This window comes from Nannospalax galili, unplaced genomic scaffold, assembly GCF_000622305.1.
Source record: "Nannospalax galili isolate Female #2095 unplaced genomic scaffold, S.galili_v1.0 scaffold83, whole genome shotgun sequence".
NCBI classification, from domain to species: Eukaryota; Metazoa; Chordata; class Mammalia; order Rodentia; family Spalacidae; genus Nannospalax; species Nannospalax galili.
Window position 1 is genome coordinate 914,500 of NW_008352659.1, and position 20,813 is coordinate 935,312.

General features: G+C 45.4%; 1 protein-coding gene across 2 annotated transcripts in view; it reads right to left on the reverse strand.

The window, feature by feature from the left end:
- Window positions 1-20,813, reverse strand: part of Sh2d4b (SH2 domain containing 4B) — an 88,376-nt gene that overhangs the window by 35,636 nt on the left and 31,927 nt on the right. For both annotated transcript variants that reach the window (XM_008849816.2, XM_008849817.2), the window contains exons 4-5: window positions 16,539-16,686; window positions 3,249-3,465 (exon numbers count right to left, since the gene is read on the reverse strand). In XM_008849816.2, coding sequence (XP_008848038.1) covers window positions 3,249-3,465; window positions 16,539-16,686 — 365 coding nt within the window. The remainder of the gene's footprint in view (window positions 1-3,248; window positions 3,466-16,538; window positions 16,687-20,813) is intronic.

The window sequence follows — 20,813 nt, forward strand, 5'->3', positions numbered from 1 at the left end:
ACAGACAGTTGTTAGCTGCCATGTGGGTGCTGGGAATCGAACCCAGGTCTTCTGCAAGAACAGTGTTCTTAACCGCTGAGCCATCTCTCCAGCCCCAGCCTCACCCCCGTTTTTCTTTTTTTAAGTGAAATAAACTTTCTGTGTCTGCTCTTCAATGACACTTTAATAAAGAGTTCATCTCTTCTTCCTCATCCCAAAGGAACTGATTTGCATGCAACACAGAGAGAGAGAGAGAGAGAGAGAGAGAGAGAGAACTAAGTACTGCTGATTTCAGAAAAGATTCTGAAGAAAGGGTGAAGTTATACTACACAGCTTGGCATCATTTACTGTTACTATAATGAAATTCCTGATGCAGATAACTTTTGGAGAAAAAAAAAGTTTATTTTAAGCCAATAGTTTTGAAGTCCAGGTCAAGTGGCTCCACCAGTCCTGTGTGGTATTATAGTTACAGCATGCAGAACAGGAAGAGGTCATATCACCAGGTAGGACCAGAGAGCAACTCAGCATGCAGTCTTCCTAACTACGGCCTCTCAGAACAATCTCAGTCTCCTAGGAGCATCACCCAACTCCCTCCTGAGGGTACACCTCCAGTAACCTCCACAAGGCCCCACCTCAGCCTCCCCATACTAGGAACCAGGCTCCCAAAACATGAACCCTTGACAGGCAAACATAAACCACACCCAATGGTAGCAGCCACAGGCCATGAAACATGCCCTTCAATCCCAGCTTCTGTAGCACTCCAGGTTACCCCTCCCTCCCACAGCCAGCTATGTTCTGTCCCCTCCCTTAAAATCCCCCTTCTTCTCAGAACCTGAAGGAGCCTTAAGCAGCACAGGGACGCCTCACCCTACCCAGCCTCATCCTCATATTCACATTTGTGAAGAAGAATGACTCAGAAGAAAGCTGCCTCAATTTCTAGGACTCTATGTCCTTAGAAGGGCAGCCTGAGCTTACAAACAACAGCAAAGAAAGCCCTCTCCCCCCAGTCCCTGTTTCTAAGCAGTGAATCTGAATTTGTTTCTAGGCAGAAAATTTCTAAGCAGAATTTGGTTTCCCAGAATGGAAGTGCCAGGTCAGATGGCACAAGAGGCCCTAGACAGCAGCTCGACCCTGCCCCTTAGGCCCCTCAGACTCTCCTCCCTCAGCACAGGGTATCCACCCCTTGAGACAGCCAAAGCTGGGCAGTACCAACACCACAGGGCTGAGAACAGGGAGGCCTCAGGGACCTCTCCTATGGGACAGACGCAGGTGGGAGGCTCTGCTGCTCCATCACCAGCACCACTCCAGGCTGTCTACAAAGTCCACTCCCCTGCTGACCACACACAGCCAGCTGGGAGCCAGGCCACTCCTGGTCCTCGTGGCCTTATAGTACAGGCCCAAGGGACAGATTATAGGCCTCTTTAAAAAGCACAGGGGTGGGGGAGGCATTTCTGAAAACACTCCCAGTTTCAGAAAACACACAAGAGATTTAACTCACAAATATCAAGCGTTTCTGCATTTTAGAAAATTCTGTCTCAAAAATCCAAAGAGAAATGACAGAGTAAAAAGGTTTGTCACAAAGAATATTTTTCTCTGATATTAAAGAGTTTCTAGAAATCGATAAGAGAAGACGGTTCTCGAAACAAAAAGACAGGCAGAGGAATAAACAGTGGCCCTTCAGCATATGCAAAGCGCTTCGCCTGATCCATACACAGAGATGAATCTTTAAACCTCCTCTGAGATGCTATGTCCTCACACCAAACAGAAGTTTGAACACAGTGAGCCAGGCTGAGGGATGAGAGAATTAATTGGTACCAGCCCTGTGTAGGGCAGGTTGTATTGTAAAAGCACACTGCTCTTGGGGCTGGAGAGATGGCTCAGCGGTTAATAATACTGACTGCTTTTGCAGAGGACCCTGGTTCAATTCCAAGTACCCATATGGCAGCTAACAACTGTCCATAGCCCCAGTTCCAGGGGACTCCAATGCCCTCTTCTGACCTCCATGGGCATTGCATGACACAGGTGCACTTATATACATGCAGGTAATATACTCATACACATAAAATGTAAATAATGAAGTATCTTTTTTAAAAAACACACAGCTCTTGACAAAGTGACCCTGTTCAGGTGAATTTCTTTGCAGATGATAGCCCACATGTAAAATCAATTTCTGCAAGTTTATATGAAAAGATTTGAAATAACGACAATGACCACTAATGAAGTTTCTGAAAAATAACAGCAGATCCATGCAGCAGAGTATTAGGCAGAAAAAGGAGGAATAAGATATTTTGATGTTGGTGAGTGCAAAGAGACTGGAGGTTGGGAAAACATAAGAAGCTAAGAATCTTAAGTGACTATTGGGGGTGCTAAGGACCACAGTGAGGGAGTCAGATCCCTCTCAGTTCAGTGTGACTTTAGACTTTCTAGTTTGAAAATCACACTTGATGGGAAGTAAGGGGAAGAGGAGGGGGAAGGAGCGATGGCACAGTCAAGCTCCTTACTGGGTAGGGGAAGTGAGTAGCAGGTTATGTAACCCCAAACTACAATTAAAGCAAAACTCCAATAAGCCACTGCATCTGGGGGTGAGCTGACTCCTGAACGTTCTGATTGTAAGGGAACAGCAGATGCTCACACCCACCTCCAATGTTGCCAGGGAAGTGGTCACCCTGCTGGATGGCAGAGGGACCTTGAGCAAGCGGAAAGAGGCCAAACCTCAGGGCTGGCCCAGCTGGGACAGGCAGAGGTAGAGAGGCTCCTGGCAAGTGTTTGATCTTTGGCTCTGCCAATCATAGGCCCTGTCACCCAAGTACCCTTGCCAAACACCCCCCAGGGACACACCTGTGTGTGAGGCTCTCCTGATTTTCCCAAAGTAATCTGCAAACCCACTCTTCAAACTAGGGACAAACCAGTTCCACCCATAGTTAGAAAATGCTACTGGGCCATATCTAACCCATTTGAGGTCTTTCATTACAAGATTTTGACCAAGGCAGAGGAGACTTAAGAGTCCAAAACTATGCAAATGTATTGCAGATTTTGTGGGGAAGGGGATGCACAGCTTTCTTCAGATTGTCACAAGAATCTTTGATCATGGGAGTAACTTCCAGAACTGCAAAGTTGTTAGGAATGCCCAAACACTGCCCTACCTCTGCCAATTATACAAAATGGGTCACTGAGGCTCATGGAGGGACAAGGACAGAGTCTGGACTGGAACCCGTGTAGCTCGCTTCAGGGGTCCAAGGCTCTTTCCCACTGCACCTATCTGAACTCACCTGTCAGGTCCTGTGAGGGGTGATGGTAGACCAGTGCCCGGAAGTTGGTGGTGAAGCCGGGCCTCCTGCTCATGGCTCTGGCCAAGTTCCTGGAACATGGAGCTTAGGCCTGCCACTGTGCCCTTCTGGATGGCACGGAGTGAGTGGCGACGGTACTCATCCCGGGCCCGCTGGGCTCTGCGACTCCTCTCCTCATCAGCTGCCTTGGATCTGCGCACTGGAAAATGAGAAACAGAACATGGGTCTTCACCCACAGTCCAGGGTTGCAGAATATCCACCAGGCTGTGAGCTCCACGGGGGCAGGTTCCTGGGTCTGCTCATGGTTGGACTCTAGTACCTACAACAGGATTGGCAGGCAGGACACACTTCTAGGCAGTGCAAGCATCCCAGGGCCTGGGAAGATGACTTCCTGGGTAAAGTACTTGCCGTACAAGCTTCAAGAACGGGGCTTGGATCCTCAGCACCCATATAAAAACTGGGCACGGTGGCATGTACCTGAAATCCAGCACCGGGGAGGCAGACACAGTAGGATCCCTGGGGTTCACTCACCAGCCAGTCTAGCTGAATCAGTGAGCTCCAGGTTCAGTGAGAGATCCTGTATCAAAAAATCAGGTGGGGAGTGATCGAGGAAGGCATCCAGTGTCAGCCTCTGGCTTCTGTATGCACACATGCACACATGTGTACACACACACATATGAAAATATACAAACATAAATATAAATAAAATCAAAAGGCACCCAGTGGTTTGGCTTTGCACTCCAAGTTGGAGACAGAGAAGACACGGAGCAATTGCTCCTTTTCAGCACTCTGACCAAGCTGGCAAAAAAGGACACTAAATACCACAAACCATAATGAAAGGTCATGGGCATCATTTGAAAAAAAGAACCAGGGGCTGGAGAGATGGCTCAGTGGTTAAGAGTACTGACTGCTCTTGCAGAGGACCCAAATTCGATTCCCAGCACCCATATGGCTGCTACCAACTGTCCTTAACTCCAGTTCCAGAGCTGGAGAGATGGCTCAGTGGTTAAGACTACTGACTGCTCTTACAGAGGACCCAAATTTGATTCCCAGCACCCATATGGCTGCTACCAACTGTCCTTAACTCCAGTTCCAGGAGAATCCGAAGCCCTCTTCTGACCTTTGTGGCATTGTACAACACAGGTGCACTCACATACACGCAGGCAATACACTCATACACATAAAATAAAAATAATAAATAAATAAATAATAAAAAAGAAAAACAGAACCAATAACCAATAAGTTATTAGGAGAGTTCTGGGTCAGCAGTACTCATGAAGCACAGGGAGCCAGGGCCACCGAAGGAGAATCATCCTGCAACCGGGCTGTAGCAGAGGTGATCTGTTCCCACCTTATCTCATCCTGAAATGTGGCCACTGGTGTGTGTTAGGATGCAGGGCCTTTAAGAGAGACTTGAGGCTCTCTAGCGAGGCCAGATTGATTTTCATAGGAATGGATCAGTTCTTAGGAAGCAGATGGTTTAAAACAGATCAGCTCCTTTGACCCCTCCCTGCCTCCTCTTGCTCCTAGTCTTCCAGAACCATGACACAAAATAGTCCCGCTTTCCTTATGAATTACCTAGTCCCAAGTGTTCTGTTATAGCCAAAGAAAATGAGCTAAGATGGTGTGGAAAGATCAAGAGGAGACTGCCAGGGAAAGGGGGAGGGAGCCACTTCCAGGAAGAAATGCCAGGTTTCAGGGACCTGATGACTCATCTGTAGGTCTAGATGGTAAGACCTCCACAAAACCTCCTTGCACTGCGAGCAGAGGATCAGACAAGGTGGGAGACTGCCAGGGAAGGGGGGGGAGCCACTTCCAGGAAGAAACGCCAGGTTTCAGGGACCTGATGACTCATCTGTAGGTCTACAGAGTAAGACCTCCACAAAACCTCCTTGCACTGCGAGCAGAGGATCAGACAAGGTCAGGATGCCCAGACCAGCTTCATGGTCACTACACTGCAAATTAAATACTTGAAGTTTCTACCCCACAAGGACGAGAGACTTTGGAGAGTTTACAGCCCCCGAGGGAAATACAGAGAGAGGTTTTGCTCTTGATCCTCTATTCGGCACAGAACAATATTTCATTTCTCTTAGTTTTAGAACGAAGTTTTCCTTCCCTGGATGATTGAGATAGTACCATCCTTGATCTCCGGGCTGCCATACTGCCCCGTTATTCCAAAGTCACATTCCTAGTGACACTAAGAGCTCTCACTCCGTTCTCTAACTCTCCCTTGACAGAATCCTGTGAGCAGCTACACAGCTCCAAAGATGCAAAAGGTGTTAGAAGAGAAAGGTTGTTTTACTATTTTCTATAACACATCGGCCACGTGTGGGGATACACTCCGATAACCCCAGCAGAGCTACACAGCTCCAGAGATGCAAAAGGTGTTAGAAGAGAAAGGTTGTTTTACTACTTTCTATAACACATCGGCCACGTGTGGGGATACACTCCGATAACCCCAGCACTCTGGAGCCTGGGCAGGAGGATTATGAGTTTCAGGACAGCCTGGACTACATAGTGAGACCCTGCTTCAAAGAAACCTGAATGAATGAATGAATGAATGAATGAATGAATGAATGAATGACATATACAGGCACAGACTACATAGTGAGACCCTGCTTCAAAAAAACCTGAATGAATGAATGAATGAATGAATGAATGAATGAATGACATATACAGGCACATGTCTCTTTAGCTGTCTGCTTGGTCCCAGCTCTATGTGGTAAGCCACACTGCACAACTCCAGAAGCTCAAGTTCACCCATGGTTCTTCCAGATACGTAGAGTTTTAACAGTTTTCTGATACATGGCCGTGGTGCATCTTGAGGAGTGGGTTTCTGATTTTTTATGAGGCTGGTGCTAAGGCATGTGGATATAGCCATGTCTTGCCCTCAGAGAGCTCACTGTCTAGTAGGAGAAACACGCAGTAAACAGTGGAGCTGTGGTGGGGTGTGCACTGGGCCCAGAGATGAAATGGGACACTTCATCCACACAAGGATAGCTTCTGGAGGAGGGAGGTCTAAACTGGGCCTGGTAGACACATGGGATTCAACCACCAGTGGCCAAAGGGAGGGCATTGTGAGCAGAGGGAGCTCAGAGGTCAGAGAGAGCAGGGGTACCTTTTGGAACAGTGCAGCATTCTGGAGGGAGGCATGTAAGGCTTAAGTAACAGCAAGGTCGCTCAGAAAACCAGTAACTCCTGACTGATGTGTCCTAATGCTTTACCGGAGGATGACTATAAGCCATGGGAAAGCAAGGTGCTATCTGCACTCTAAAGAGACTGCTTGAGCTGCAGGGCTGGGAGCAAACCTTACAAGAATGAGAATGAAGGCATGGAAAACAGGATGTCACTGAGCAAGAGGGAGACTGTCTGGAGCAACATCATAGGTATAACTAAGTCAGTGTTCTAGTTTGTTCTTCATTGCTGTGACAAAACACTCTGACCAATACCAACTTGGGGAGGAAAGGGTTTATTCAGCTTACATCTCCCAGGTCGCAGTTCATCAGGGAGCCCAAGGTAGGAACTCAGGGCCGGAACCTGGAAGCAGGAGCTGGAGCACAGGCCACGGAGGAATGGGGCTTACTGGCTTGCTCCCTTGGCCCCTGCTCAGCTTGTGCTCTTATACAACACAGGCCCACCTGCCCAGGGGTGGCACTACCCACAGTGGGCTGGGCCCTCCCACATCACTCAACAATCAAAAAAAAATGCCCCACAGACAGGGCCACAAGCCAGTACAATGGAGGCAATTCCCCAATTGAGGCTCCCTCAACCCAGGTGTGTCAAGTTGACACTAAAGCTATCCAGCAGTCAGTTTTTAGAGTGGGAATGAGCAGAGTAGAGAGACCAGAGTCAAGTTTCTACCATTTTTAAAAGGATATTTGTGTGTGTGTGTGTGTCTGTATATGTGTGTGTGTCTCTGTGTGTCTATATATGTGTGTCTGTGTCTATATGTCTGTGTCTGTGTCTGTGTCTGTGTGTCTGTGTGTCTCTGTGTGTCTGTGTGTCTCTGTGTGTCTGTGTGTCTGTGTGTCTCTGTGTGTCTGTATATGTGTGTGTGTCTGTGTCTCTATATGTCTGTGTCGGTGTGTGTGTATCTGTGTGTCTGTGTGTGTGTGTCTGTGTGTGTCTGTGTGTCTCTGTGTGTCTTGTGTGTGTCTGTGTATGTGTGTGTGTCTGTGTGTCTATATGTCTGTGTCGGTGTGTGTATCTGTGTGTCTGTGTGTGTGTGTCTGTGTGTGTCTGTGTGCGTGTCTGTGTGTCTCTGTGTGTGTATGTCTGTGTGTCTGTATATGTGTGTGTGTGTCTGTGTGTCTATATGTCTGTGTCGGTGTGTGTGTATCTGTGTCTGTGTGTGTCTGTGTCTATGTGTCTGTATATGTGTCTGTGTCTGTCTGTGTGTGTGTGTGTGTGTGTGTGTGTCCCCAAAGCCAGAGGACAAGTCTTGGGAGTTGGTTCTCTCCTTCCACCATGTGGTCTGTGTGTCTGTATATGTGTGTGTGTGTGTGTCTATATGTCTGTGTCAGTGTGTGTGTATCTGTGTGTCTGTGTGTGTCTGTGTTTGTGTGTCTGTATATGTGTCTGTGTCTGTGTGTGTGTGTGTGTGTGTGTGTGTCCTCAAAGCCAGAGGACAAGTCTTGGGAGTTGGTTCTCTCCTTCCACCATGTGGGTTGAGTGACAGTGGCAGCTCTTTTTATTTTTTTATTTTTATTGAGTCAAGAATTTTAATCATATTCCGACGTCCTCTCCCATCTCACCCTCACCTTTCAACCACCCCACCCTCCCCCACTTCATGCCCTCTATTAGCACATGAAGAACCCCATCCATCTAGAGAAGTAATGAAACAGATGGAGGAAGAACTGGGCTAAGGGTTAGTCCTGTGGAGGAGGGGGTAGCTGTGGGGATCCAGGAAGGTCTGTCCATCCGGGAGGTACTGAATTCTGGAAGAGCATCTGCTACTGCCCCCCACGGAACCTCTCTCTGGTGAACGCTCCATAGTTCCTAAAAGTACAGCTCCCTGTCCAAGAACAGTCAGCATCTGCCCTACGGCATTCACATGATTGCCTCCATCCTGCACGGCAATAAATGTCTCAGAGCAACATGAATTTGCAGTGAGTGGCTGAGTGTCACTGAAAAGTGATCCTAATAGAAAGAAGAACACCAAGAAATGCTTAAACTCAATGTGTGTGCCTAGCATGTGTATGTGTGTATGTATATGCATAGATGTGTAAGTATATGCATGTAGTGTGCGGATGTGCAGATGTGTGGATGTGTATGGAATGTGTGTATGTATGTGTGTATGTGTGTGTATGTAGCGTATGTATGTGTGTTTATAGGTATGTTTATATATGTGTGATGTGTATATGCATATTTATGTATATTTGTACATGTGTATATGGCATGTGTGTATAGAGTATGTATGTATATATGTGTGTATGTGTGTGGTGTATGTATATGTGTATAGACATGTTTACATGTTTAATAAATATAAATTTAATAAGTATAAATAAAATAATATACGTTATTTTCCTGCCTAGAAAATGAGGGCCTTATGGAGTTACTTTGGTATGTCAATGAGGCAACATGGGAGCAGGGCTTGCTTGGTCCTGGCACATGACAGATGTGCAGTAAATATGTTCAAGGGTCTTACTGTGTAAGCTGTATATTCAAGGGACTATACATGCCGATAAGGAAAAGGGATGGCTGGAATGGCAGTGGAGTCAGTATGTAGAATCAGGGGCTCCCACCAGGGAATGGGAAAGTGAACACATGGGGAAGATGAGCAGGTAGAAAAGGCAGAGCTCCTGGACCCTGGAAAGGGAATACAGGCAGCCCAGATGTTGAGAGTAGCCATCTTCACAGGCTGCCTGTGACTCAGTCAGCTGGAGCAGGTCACCTACAGAAACAAGTGGCTTCAAGAATAAAGATGGTGAATGCTGAGAAGTGAGTGTGTGGATCTGGGAAAGCACACGAGATTCACCCACAGCAATGAAAGGAGCTTTCTCAACCTACACCCCACGGCTTCTGAGGGACCCCACCAATCATCTCCATCACTCTAGAAAAGCCTTATGGCTGACAACAGGGACCTCTATGACCACCAGGGACAACTGCAGATCCCTTTAGGATCAGAGCCCTCCCCAGACCATGTGTATCAACTGGGACAACTAAAGCCCAGGAATTCATGAACAATTCCACAGGAGAGGGACCTCTAAGCAGGGCCTGTATTGGGTATGCAAAGGCTCAGGTGAGCACTAGTCTGCATTGTAATACCAAAAAATGTAGCACCCAGAGTTCGGATGGCCCCTAACTAATGGTGGTTCAATTTGTGATTTTTTTTTACTTTACAGTAGTGCAAAAGTAATATGAGTCCAAACTGTACTTCAGTTTTTGAATGTAGATCTCTTCCCAGGCTGTTGTATGCAGTACAATCCTCTCTGCTGATGTTGGTTGGTGGCAGTGAGACATAGCTTCCCAGACAACCAGGAGATCTTGAGGGGTCACAATCTGCACTCCTTAGGGGGCTGTGCCACTAAGCCAGGATGTTCTCTAGGTTAGGTGGAATCCTCAGTTCACAATACTTTCAACTTAGGCTGCTTTTACAGGGACCTAGCCTCCTCATAAGTTGAATAACAACTCTGGTTATGTCCAAGGAGAAACTGTATTAGTCCTTTTTCTTGTTACCTTACCAAATACCTGACAAGAAGCACCTTGAGGGAAGAAGCGTTTGTTTTAGCCAGAGGTTTAAGGAGATAGTTCATTGTAGTGGCAAAGGCCTGGTGATGTAAGTGCGAGGCAACTGGTCGCATTGCTTCATGTGCTCAGGGAGCAGAGAAATGAATGGAGCTCAGCTGGCTTTCTTCATTTTCCCTTTGTTCTCAGTCTAGAGCCCCCAGTCCATAGGCGCCACCCGTATTCTTGATGGGCTTTCCCCCTCAGTTAATCCTCCCTGGAAACACTCTCACAGACACAGTCAAAGGTGTGCCTCACACTCGACCTAGACATTCCTAGTCCAGTCAAGCTTTGCCAGTGGATATCAACCATTACACTGCAGTTCCACATCCCATACAGAGAACAACAGACGCCTTTCTTTCATGTTGCCCTTTAACTTTGAATTCTGTCCCAAATTCTGTGCTCTGGCCCACTTCCAGGACAGAGCCATCCCCAGCAGCTCCTCCAGGCTCAGCATGTCCCAAGCCTCCAGCACTTTAGAATCTCCAATGTTCCACTGAGAACCCAGACCCACTTCTTTTTTTATTTTATTTTAAAATATTTTATTTATTATTTTTATTTTATGTGTGTGAGTGTATTGCCTGCATGTACATGAGTGAACCCATGTCATACAGTTCCCACAGAGGTCAGAGGGGGGTGTTAGATCCCCTGGAACTAGAGTTACAATTGTTGTTAGCCACTGAGTGGATGCTGGGAACCAAATCCAGGTCCTCTGCAAAAGCAGCCAGTGCTCTTAACCTCTGAGACATCTCTCCAGCCCCAGACCCACTTCTTTATAAGAGCAAAGGAGATGGAACCAACATGCCTGGGCCCAGTGCACACACTTCTCACACAGCTCTCTCCACAACCTGGCAAGGGGTAAGACAACAGAGCACGGGAGGTTTATTGCAGGCCATGACCCAAATCACATAGAGAAGCCAGGGGAGAGCACCCGCTCACTCAAGACTCCCAAACCCCACTTGCATTTCTAACCTCACAGCAACAACAATACAAAATGTCCAGTTTTTATAATTTAATATCATTTTCTAACTCATCTCAAATCTCTGAGAAGCTAAATAATCTCTAACTCCACACTCCTACAAGTTCAGAGTTGAAAATGATTAAATATACTTCCACTCCTAATCTGTTCAGAGATCCTGAGAATCTAAGATTTGAACTGAATGACTGACTCGCCAATCAAATGATAGCAAAAGGAATCTTTCCCTTTTTTCTAAGTTGACGAATTTAATTTGACTGTTTTATCAAAACTTCTGTTCCCCATAGATTGATGGCCCACTATAACTTTCATATTAAGTTAATTGAGTGAAGAATGGCTTCGCTGGCTTTGAGTGACAGGCTCAGAGTTTAGCTCATCACTCATTCTTTAAGAAAGCATAAAATGAAGAACTCCAATCAGAGAGCCTGAATTATCACCAATTTTCTGTTTTCCTTTTCAGTTGCCACACTGCATACTGACATACAATCAGGCAGTTCCAGGGCTACAAGATCTCCACTCTCCCTCCCTAGCCAAACAGCTGTCCAGGCCCAAACTCTCCACCCAAGTGCAGCTTCAAAGAGGAGGTCTTCAGAAGTGCACGAACTTCCCAGTCCTCTCTCCACACAGCATGGTTACCCCATTTCACAAACCTGAGCAACTGAACAAGAACTTGCTTGAGGCCACAGCGCTAAGTGGCTGAGCTCTCCCGTCCAGCATTCACTGCAGTGACCGCAAGCAACTTCACTCTATTCTTGCCACTATGTTTTTAATCTAAGTGCTGCCCTGTCTCTTTCCACTCGCCTTTTCTTTCTTTCTGAATTTGGATGAATTGATTCATCTCTAGCTTTCCCCCATCTTATTTTTCCAACCTTAATTTTCATCATCACCCATCATGAACCCCAGGCTCAGGCTACATTATAACTTGTGCACGCATTGACTGCCTCACGTATAACTATCAATATGCACCAGAAACTGGGTGCTTCAGGGATGAATATATATATATATATATGTGTGTGTGATGTGTGTATGAAGGCTCTCAATAGCAAAGGTGAATTAAGAACCTCTGAAAAGAGGGCTAAAGAGATCGCTAAATGATCAAGAGCATGTACTACTCTTGCCAAGCACCAGAGTTCAGTTCCCAGCACCCACATCAGGCAGCTCACAACTGCCTATAACTCTAGTTCTATGGGAGCCTATACCTTCTTTTAAGTCTTGAAAAAAAAAAAAGAACCTCTGAAAATCCTTTCCTTCCCAAGCAGTGGGACTACTGGGAAATTGTCAGAATCGACCTTCTTAAAATTTTAGAAGTTAACCAAAAGCTTGAGGAAGTCCTAGAGTATTTATTCAAGGGAAAAATGGCTTAATACAAGTGAAGAGATTAAATTTTCCACAAAGCAAGCCCAGGACCAGGTGGCTTTATTAGAAAATTCTACAAAATGTTTAAGGAAGAATTAATTCCAAATTGTCACAAACCCTTCCTAAATGACAGAAAAACACCTCTCAACTCATTCACTGAGGCCAAAATTATCCTTAAAACAAAACTAGACTTTTTGACATCACAAATAGAGGTCAATATCCTTCACAAATACTGACTCAAAGATCCCCAATAAAATGTTAGGATGCCAGGGCTGGGGCAATGGGTCATTCAGTAAACTGCTTACCACACAAACATGAGGACCTGAGTTTGGGTCCCTGGCACCCATGTCAAAGCTAGGCATAGTAGCATGCACCTGAAATTACCTGGCAAGCCAGACTAGCCAATCGGTGAGCTCTAGGTTCAGTGGAGACCCTGTCTCAACAAAAATAAGGTGGACTCCCATCACCAAACACTGACCTCTGGCCTCTAGATACACACACACACACACACACACACACACACACACACACGCACCTACATACATATGTACACACACAACAATACGTATACCTCACACATACATTTACATAATATATATTAGCATACCAAACCTGGAAAGATAATAAAAATATTACATACTATAAACAAGTGGGATTTATCCAAGGAGTGAAAGACTGATTCCAACTTGAAATTCAACCATGGAATATACCATATTAATAGAATAAAGAGCAAAAATACATAACTATCAACAAAAGTAGAAGCAGCAGTTGACCAAATCCAACACTCTTTTTTTTCAGTCTTTTGGAGACAGGGTCTCCCTGTAGCCCCAGCTGGCCTGGAACTCACTATGTAGACCAGGCTAGTCTTGAACTCACAGAGATCCACCTGCCTCTGCCTCCTGGGTGCTGGGATTAAAGGCGTGTGCCACCCATGCCCAGCTAAATCCAACACTCTTTCATGACAAAAACACTCAACAATCCAAGAGGGCGCAGAACTTCCTCAACACAATGAAAAATGCACAACTAGCATCATATTGCCAATAAAAGACTGGAATTTCCCCTAAATCAGAAATAACCATGCCTGCTTTTTTTTATTATTATTATTCTACATAGGTCTTACCAGGCATGGTGGTGCACACTTTAAATCCCAGCACTCAGGAGCAGGGGCAGGCAGAGCTCCGTGAATTCAAGGCCAGCCTAGTCTACATAGTGAATACCAGGCCAACTGGGGCTACAGAGAGACCCTGTCTCAAAAAGACAAAAAAAAAAAAAAAAAGGTGAAAAAGAAGAGGAATAGTGAAGGTCTTTTACTGCCTGATTTCAACACTTCTTGCAAAGCTACAGCCAGGGAGCCTGGGTGATACCAGCAGCACAACATCAAAAAGGTCAACAGACTAGAGCTAAGGACTCAGAAGCAGGTGTAGTTTTGGTCAACTGACTTTTACAAGTGTGCCAAGACCTTTGAAAGAATGATCTTTCAAACAAATGGCATTTGAATAACGGAGTCAATGAAGAACCATATTTCACATGAAAAATTAGCTCAAAATGAAGCAGAGATCTAAATGCAAAGAGCCAAACCTAGAAGTCCCTTAGAAGAAAGCTAGGTCTAAGTCACTGGGACCTAGGATTAAACAACACAAATGACAAGCAGCAAAAAGAAAAGTAAATGGGACTTGATCAGAATTCACAATGCTTATGTTTCAAAGGACACCATCAAGAATGTGAAAAGGGGGCAGGAGAGATGGTTCAGTGGTTAAAAGCACTGGCTGATCCTGCAGAGGACATGGGTTTGGTTCCCAGCACTCACATGGCAGCTAACAACCATCTGTAACTACAACTCCAGAGGATTCGGTATCCTCTTCTGGCTTCCACAAGTACCTCGCATGCACGCACACACACACACACACACATAATTTTTTTTAAAAAATAACACCAGGCATGGTAGTACACACCTTTAGTCCCAGACCTCAGAAAGCAAAAGGCAGGTGGATCTCTGTGAGGCTGAGCCACATAGCGACTTCCAGGCAGGCTGAGGCTAGGCAGACCCTTCACATCTTCAAGTAGGCACAGGAAGCAAGAGAGTGACTGGAAATCCAGCAAGGCTTAAGAACTCTCTAAGCCCACCCCCAGTGAGTGATGTGCTTTGTCCAGGACAGCCACACCTTCTAAGACCTCCCAAAACAGTGCCACCATCTGGGGACAAAATGTCCAAATACTTGGAGCCTATGGGGGACATTTTCATTCAAACCACCACAAATGTGAATAGATGGTTCCCTAAGGCCAATAGGCAAATTACTATAAAGTGCATGAAAAGAAGTTCAGCCTGATCAGTCATTAGGAAAATGTAAATCAAAGTTACAATGAGATGCCACTTCATCACTCATTAGAAGGACAATAATCAAAAACACAGTCACAGGTGCTAGGATTGAAGAAAGTGAAGTCCTTCTACAGTGGGGTTATGAAACAAAATGTTAAACAAAATGCTAAACACTGTTTCCATATAACCCAGAAATTCCACTCCTGGGTGTATACCCCAGAGAACTGCAAATACATGTTCAAAAATTACTTACATGTAAATATTCATTGCAACATTATTTGTAATAGCCAAAAAAGTAGAAACAACTCAAATACCTATCAGCCGTTAAATAGATAAACAAAAATGTAATACATGCATGCACTGGCATGTGGTTCAAGGAGGTGAGGCATTGATAGGTCTGCCAAATGGATAAAGTTTTACACCTGGTAGAGGAAAGATATCAGACACAAAGGACTATGTGATATATTTTTCTATGTATATAAAGTGTCCATAATAGGCAAATCCAGAGAGACAAATGAGGTTAGTGGTTTGGAGGACAAAGGGAGGGAGCATTTATGGGTAAAGAATTTCCTTCAGAAGTGATAAACTGTTCTGTGATTAGACAACAGTATGATTGCAGAACTCTGTGAGTATATTTTTAAGGCTTAATTGTATACTGTAAAGGGTGAATTTTATGGCATGTGAATTACATATCAGTTTTTCCAAAAAGTCTACTTAATAAATCTGGCATATAGTCATATAGTCAAGACACAGACCAGAGGCTGCCCAGTAGAGCCCCACCTGTCTGTTCCAGTTGCAGTTTTCTCTAGTGTGATATTACAACAGCCCCTGCTCATTCACACACTCAACCATAGAAGGATCTTCACTGATCATGACCGTTTACTTTTTTGTTTTGACTGATGCTTTGACATCCCTGGGGACCTTTGTTGATCCTGGAGGGGCTGTCCCTCCCTCCCAATTCCTAAAGGCAGTAAAGGGTCTGCCTTCAACTGTGCCTTTCATCCAAATAGAAACCACCACCTCCTCTGAGGGGCTTTCATACCTGGGCCAGCATCCATCTACCCATAGCCAGAAAAGAGACAGCTGGAGATGGTGCCTACACTTTGCAGACTAGGGAAACTATTCAGACTAGCAGATTGTAAGCCTGCCTGGTCTCACCTTTCCTGAAACCACAATAAATGTCCCTATGCATGTCTTATCCTCACTCCTGGATCCTGACTGACCCTCGTGCTTCCCTGCATGGCCCTGCAGTGTGTGTCACACCTCCAATTTCTGGGGTCTGTGAATAAAAACTTCTCCTTCATGAGACTCATGTCCATGCCTCTTGCAGAGGCCCCAAGTTAGGTTCCTAGCATCCATGTCAGGTGGCTCAAAACTACTCATAACCTGAGCTCCAGGGAAGCCCACATCCTCTTCTGGCCTCTACAGCCACCTGCACATACACGTAAGAATAAGTTTTTCTAATGCTCTCTTTGCCACAGCTATCCCTGTGTTGCCATCAAGATTCACTTGATACTCCTTTTCTGGAGCCTTCCAGAATAGCCACTGTGCACTCCAACAGAATATACCACCTTCCCCTTCAAAGCCCTGAGTTCATGTGTCTATCTGCTTGCTCTGGTTGGGAATCCCTCCAACTTAAGTCCCCATATCTGGATCTATAGGGAATTACTGGCAACTCAGCAAAGGTGATAATATAAAAAGTCTCCAGGTCAGGCATGTAAGTTCCTTGAGTATGAGGCCCTTTCCTTCTGGGTCCCCAACAGGACCATGCACATAGGTAAAGCCGCCTATGGTGGGAAAAGGAGGCAAAACGATGCCTGAGCACATGCATGGTGTGAGAAGCCGCATGGGAAGGTGGGGCAGGCCCCCAGGCCCAGAGAAGCCAAACTCTACTCACACTGTTCTTCCCACTCGCGCTCCTCTTTCTCGCTGTCTTGGCAATGCAGCTGAGCCTGCTTCAGGGTCCAGTAGAGTTCCTTCGCCCTCTGCTCCTCCTGGAGGCGAATCTGCTCTTCTCCCTGCTTCCTCTCCTCTTCCTCTTTCCTCTGAAAAAAATCATGGGACAGAGTGAAGAAATGTCTATGGGATTCTGCAGCTCAGCTGAGCTGTCTCATGTAGCATGGTTGTCAGGGATCACTGTAGGCTCACTCCCTGCAGAACTGAAATGTTATCGTTATACTTGATAAGAACCAAAGGGATTGCTATATGTGGATCAATTTTCCTTTGTTGTTTTGCAATACTGGAGCTTGAACCTAGAGCTTCATGCACACTCGGCAAGTGCTTTTCCACTATACACCCCCAGACCAGCAATTTGTAAACTCTAAAGCTTTCTTCAAAAGTAAGAGGACTTGGGGCTGGAGAGATGGTTTAGGGGTTAAGAGGAATTACTGCTCCTCTAGAGGACTCAGGTTCAGTTCTCAGCACCCACATGGCAACTAACAACCATCTGTAACTCCAGTTCTAGGGGAATTTCCTGCCCTCCTCTGGCCTCCACAAGCATTGCACACACAGGTGCACTTATACACATGCAGGCAAAACACGTACACACATAAAATAAATACATAAATAATTTTCTTCAAAGGTAAGAGGGCTCTGGGTCATCCTCAAACAGGCTTCCATTTGCAGAACGGAACCGGTCCTCCTGAAAGCCTGTTCATCTAGATATGAATATGTCTTGACGTCATCTGTATACAGCATTTCCCAGAGTAGGTTTACAGATCTTAAATCTCTTATTGCTTGCCAAGTCCCACTTACAAGTTTCCATAAAGGCTGTGTGTTTTCCTGTCTTTGTTTATATGAAAATGTATATGTTAAAAGTGCAGGCTTTGTGGTAGTTTGAATGAGAAATGGCCCCCACAGGCTCATGTGTTTGAACACTTGGTCCGGAGATGGAGATGCTGTTTCAGGATGTTTTAGAACCTCTAAAAGGTGGAGCCTTGATGGAGGAAGCACGTCACCAGAGACAGGCTTTGATGTCTTATAGCCTTCTCTCTCTCTCTCTCTCTCTCTCTCTCTCTCTCTCTCTCTCTCTCACACACACACACACACACACACACACACACACACACACACACTGTTCCTGTGTGGGGATAAAATGTGATCCACCAGCATCCTCCTCCTGCTGCTGTGCTGCTCCCATGGCTCCCCACCATGATAGACTCTAGCCCTCTGGAACCATAAGCCAAAATAAGCTCTTTCTTCCTTAAGTTACTTTTGGTCCTGGTGTTTATCAAGGCAACAGAAGAGTAACTAATATGGGTTTCTAATGATTTCTTATATGTGTGCAGGTGTGGAGGCCAGAGGTTGATGTTGGGTATCTATTCCCCAGTTGCACAGCACTCTCTTCTGAGACAGGGTCTTGCTGAACCTGAAGCATACCAATGCTGCTAGGCTGGCTAGTCTGCTCCAGGGCTCTGCCTACCTGTGCTGAGATTACAGGCATGTGCTACTGTGCCTGACATTGTATGTGGGTGCTGGGAATCTAATTCAGGTCCTCATGTTTGCACAGGAGGCACTTTAATGATTGAGCCACCTCTCCAGTCCCCTAAAGCTGCTAATTCTTGACTTACCAATTCTAGGCATTAAATTCTGCCTTTCATCTTGGTAGCTGAGTTTCTAACACATTTCTCACAGGCGTGAACAGCCATATTTTTCCTCTCATTGTCGTCACAAAATATTTACATCATAATAGGTGGTTCAATCAATAACACATCAATATAGTTAACAACAACACCAAGGACTATGTTATTTATAATATTGTAAAGAATTTTTTAATTTTCTAACATCTCTGAAACTTGCATGTACTGTATAACTAACAACTTCCTTTCTAATAAGCAATCATTTTTTTCTTCTAAAAATGATATATTCTTAGAATTAGAATTTTTAGAATTTAGAATTAGCAGTAAGACGGCTTTTCTTTCCAATACTTTTGTCATAGTCGTTTTCTCCTCGGGTTAATAAAAGTGGGATATTGAATTTTCTCAAACTTTTATCAAGTATAGTAATCTTTCTCTGAGTTTAACCAAGTACAACTTTTGCGGGTTTTGGGGGCGTTTTTTTTGGTCTTTTTGAGACAGGGTCTCCCTGTAGCTCCAGCTGACCTGGAACTCGCTATGTACACTGTGGCTGGCCTCAAACTCACAGAGATCCTCCTGCCTCTGCCACCCAAGTGCTGGGATTAAAGGTGTGAACCACCATGCCCAGCACAAGTTCTTGGTTTTTAAAAAAAAAAAAAATTATGTGTATGAGTGTATTGCCTGCATGTATGTGAGTGCACTCAGGTCATGCAATGCCACGGAAGTCAGAAGAAGGCATCGGATTCCCCTGGAACTGGGGTTAAGGACGGTTCATGGTGGCCATATGGGTGCTGGGAATCAAACTCGGGTCCTCTGCAAGAGCAGTCAGTGCTCTTAACCACTGAGCCATCTCTCCAGCCCCCAAGTACAAGTTCTTATAAAGATAATAGAGTCACTGTCCTTTTCCAAAGGATGCCCTGCTCCCAGGTGCCATATCTTCATTTTTCGATGGGCCAGCTGGTTGCTTCCCAGACACCTCACCATCCACCCTCCAGGACCCACCCCTCAACCTTCTCTGAAAAAGAACCTGTTTCTCTGTTGGCCTCTCTCTTTTTCAACTGCACATCTCAGGATACACAGAGACACTTTCTGAGTGCTGTCTGGAAATAGTGATATGCTAGCCTCACATGTCACTACTAATTTATCTCTGCATAGAATCTGGTTAAAAATCCTATTCTTCAAGACTCTTAAGAGCATCACTTCCTTGTCCTCCAGCATTGATGTTGCTCTGATTCCCCTCTGCTGCCCAGGGCATTCGTCTCTTCTCTCTGGAAGCCCTGCAGGGTCTCTTTATCACTGATAATCTAAAGTGTTTTCAGTGACGTGCCTTGGTGCAGGTTTTCTTTCATTCGTTGTGTTGGACACTTAGTGGCTCTCAGTCTGGAGTCTCGAGTCTGTCCAGCACAATACATCGCTTTGCTTGGGCTAGCTTTGCTGAGTTCTTTCACCCCTCTCTTTCTGTGTCAGAGTCCCATTTGTCAAGTGCTGTCCTAGTGGAGTCAGCCTTCGTTCTAAGTTCTTCATCACTTCTCTCTCACTTGTCGTGTCCTGACTTTTTTCTTCTACCTCTGTTTGAGGTCACTGACTTTATTTTCCAACCCTTTTAGGAGTTGTGAGCTGGTTTCTTCAGCTGTGGCATGTGTGAGTTCTAAGCCCTCTTTCCTACTGGTCAGCTCTCCCATTTACTTGAGTACATCCTGAATACATTTCAGAAATATAACTGCCTTGCTGTCTGAAGACTATAGAGCTTTTTCTTTCCTTCTGCTGGCCTTGAACTCACAGGGATCCACCTGCCTCTGCCTCCCAAGTGCTGGGCTCATTAGGTCACATGAGGTTCGGTTGCTGGGACAGAGATAACAGGCTGGTTTTATGTGGCTCTAATTATTAATAAAGTCAAAGGCCCTAGAAAAAAATGATTCAATGTCCCTCACACCCTCAATTTCTCTCTCTCTCTCTCCTACCTGCCCCTCTCCTGTTCTCTCCATTCTGCCTGATAGCCCAGGCCCGAAACTCTTCCCTTTTGACTTTTCACCTTCTAGTCTAAAGGAGGGATAGATGCAGTATCATGGGGGGAAACAAAGTAGAGGCAGACAGGTTCAGCTGTTCCACATAAAATCCTTCAGCTGACCCACATACTCGGCTCCATCCCTTACATCAGCTGGTACCTCGAAGTCCTAGACCCCTGAGGTTATGGGCTCCTTTCCCTCTTCCTGTGCCCACCACACCCCTCACCACCCTGCCTCTACCCACATACTCGGCTCCATCCCTTACATCAGCTAGTACCTCGAAGTCCTAGACCCCTGAGGTTAGGGCTCCTTTCCCTCTTCCTGTGCCCACCACACCCCTCACCACCCTGCCTCTGTAGGACATTTTGCCATCTCTTCTCTCCTCTCTCATTTTCTCTGTCCTTGTGTCTTGGGTACTATTTGAATGTATAAAACAGAGAAAAGTAACATAACTGTACATTCTTAATGTCGCATTTTTAAAAATGGCAATTTTGTTGTTGTTGCTTCTGAAATGGTTTAGATTGAGGACTTTTCTCAAATTCAATGATTATTTTTCATTTCTAAAAACTCAAGAAAATTCCAATTCACTAA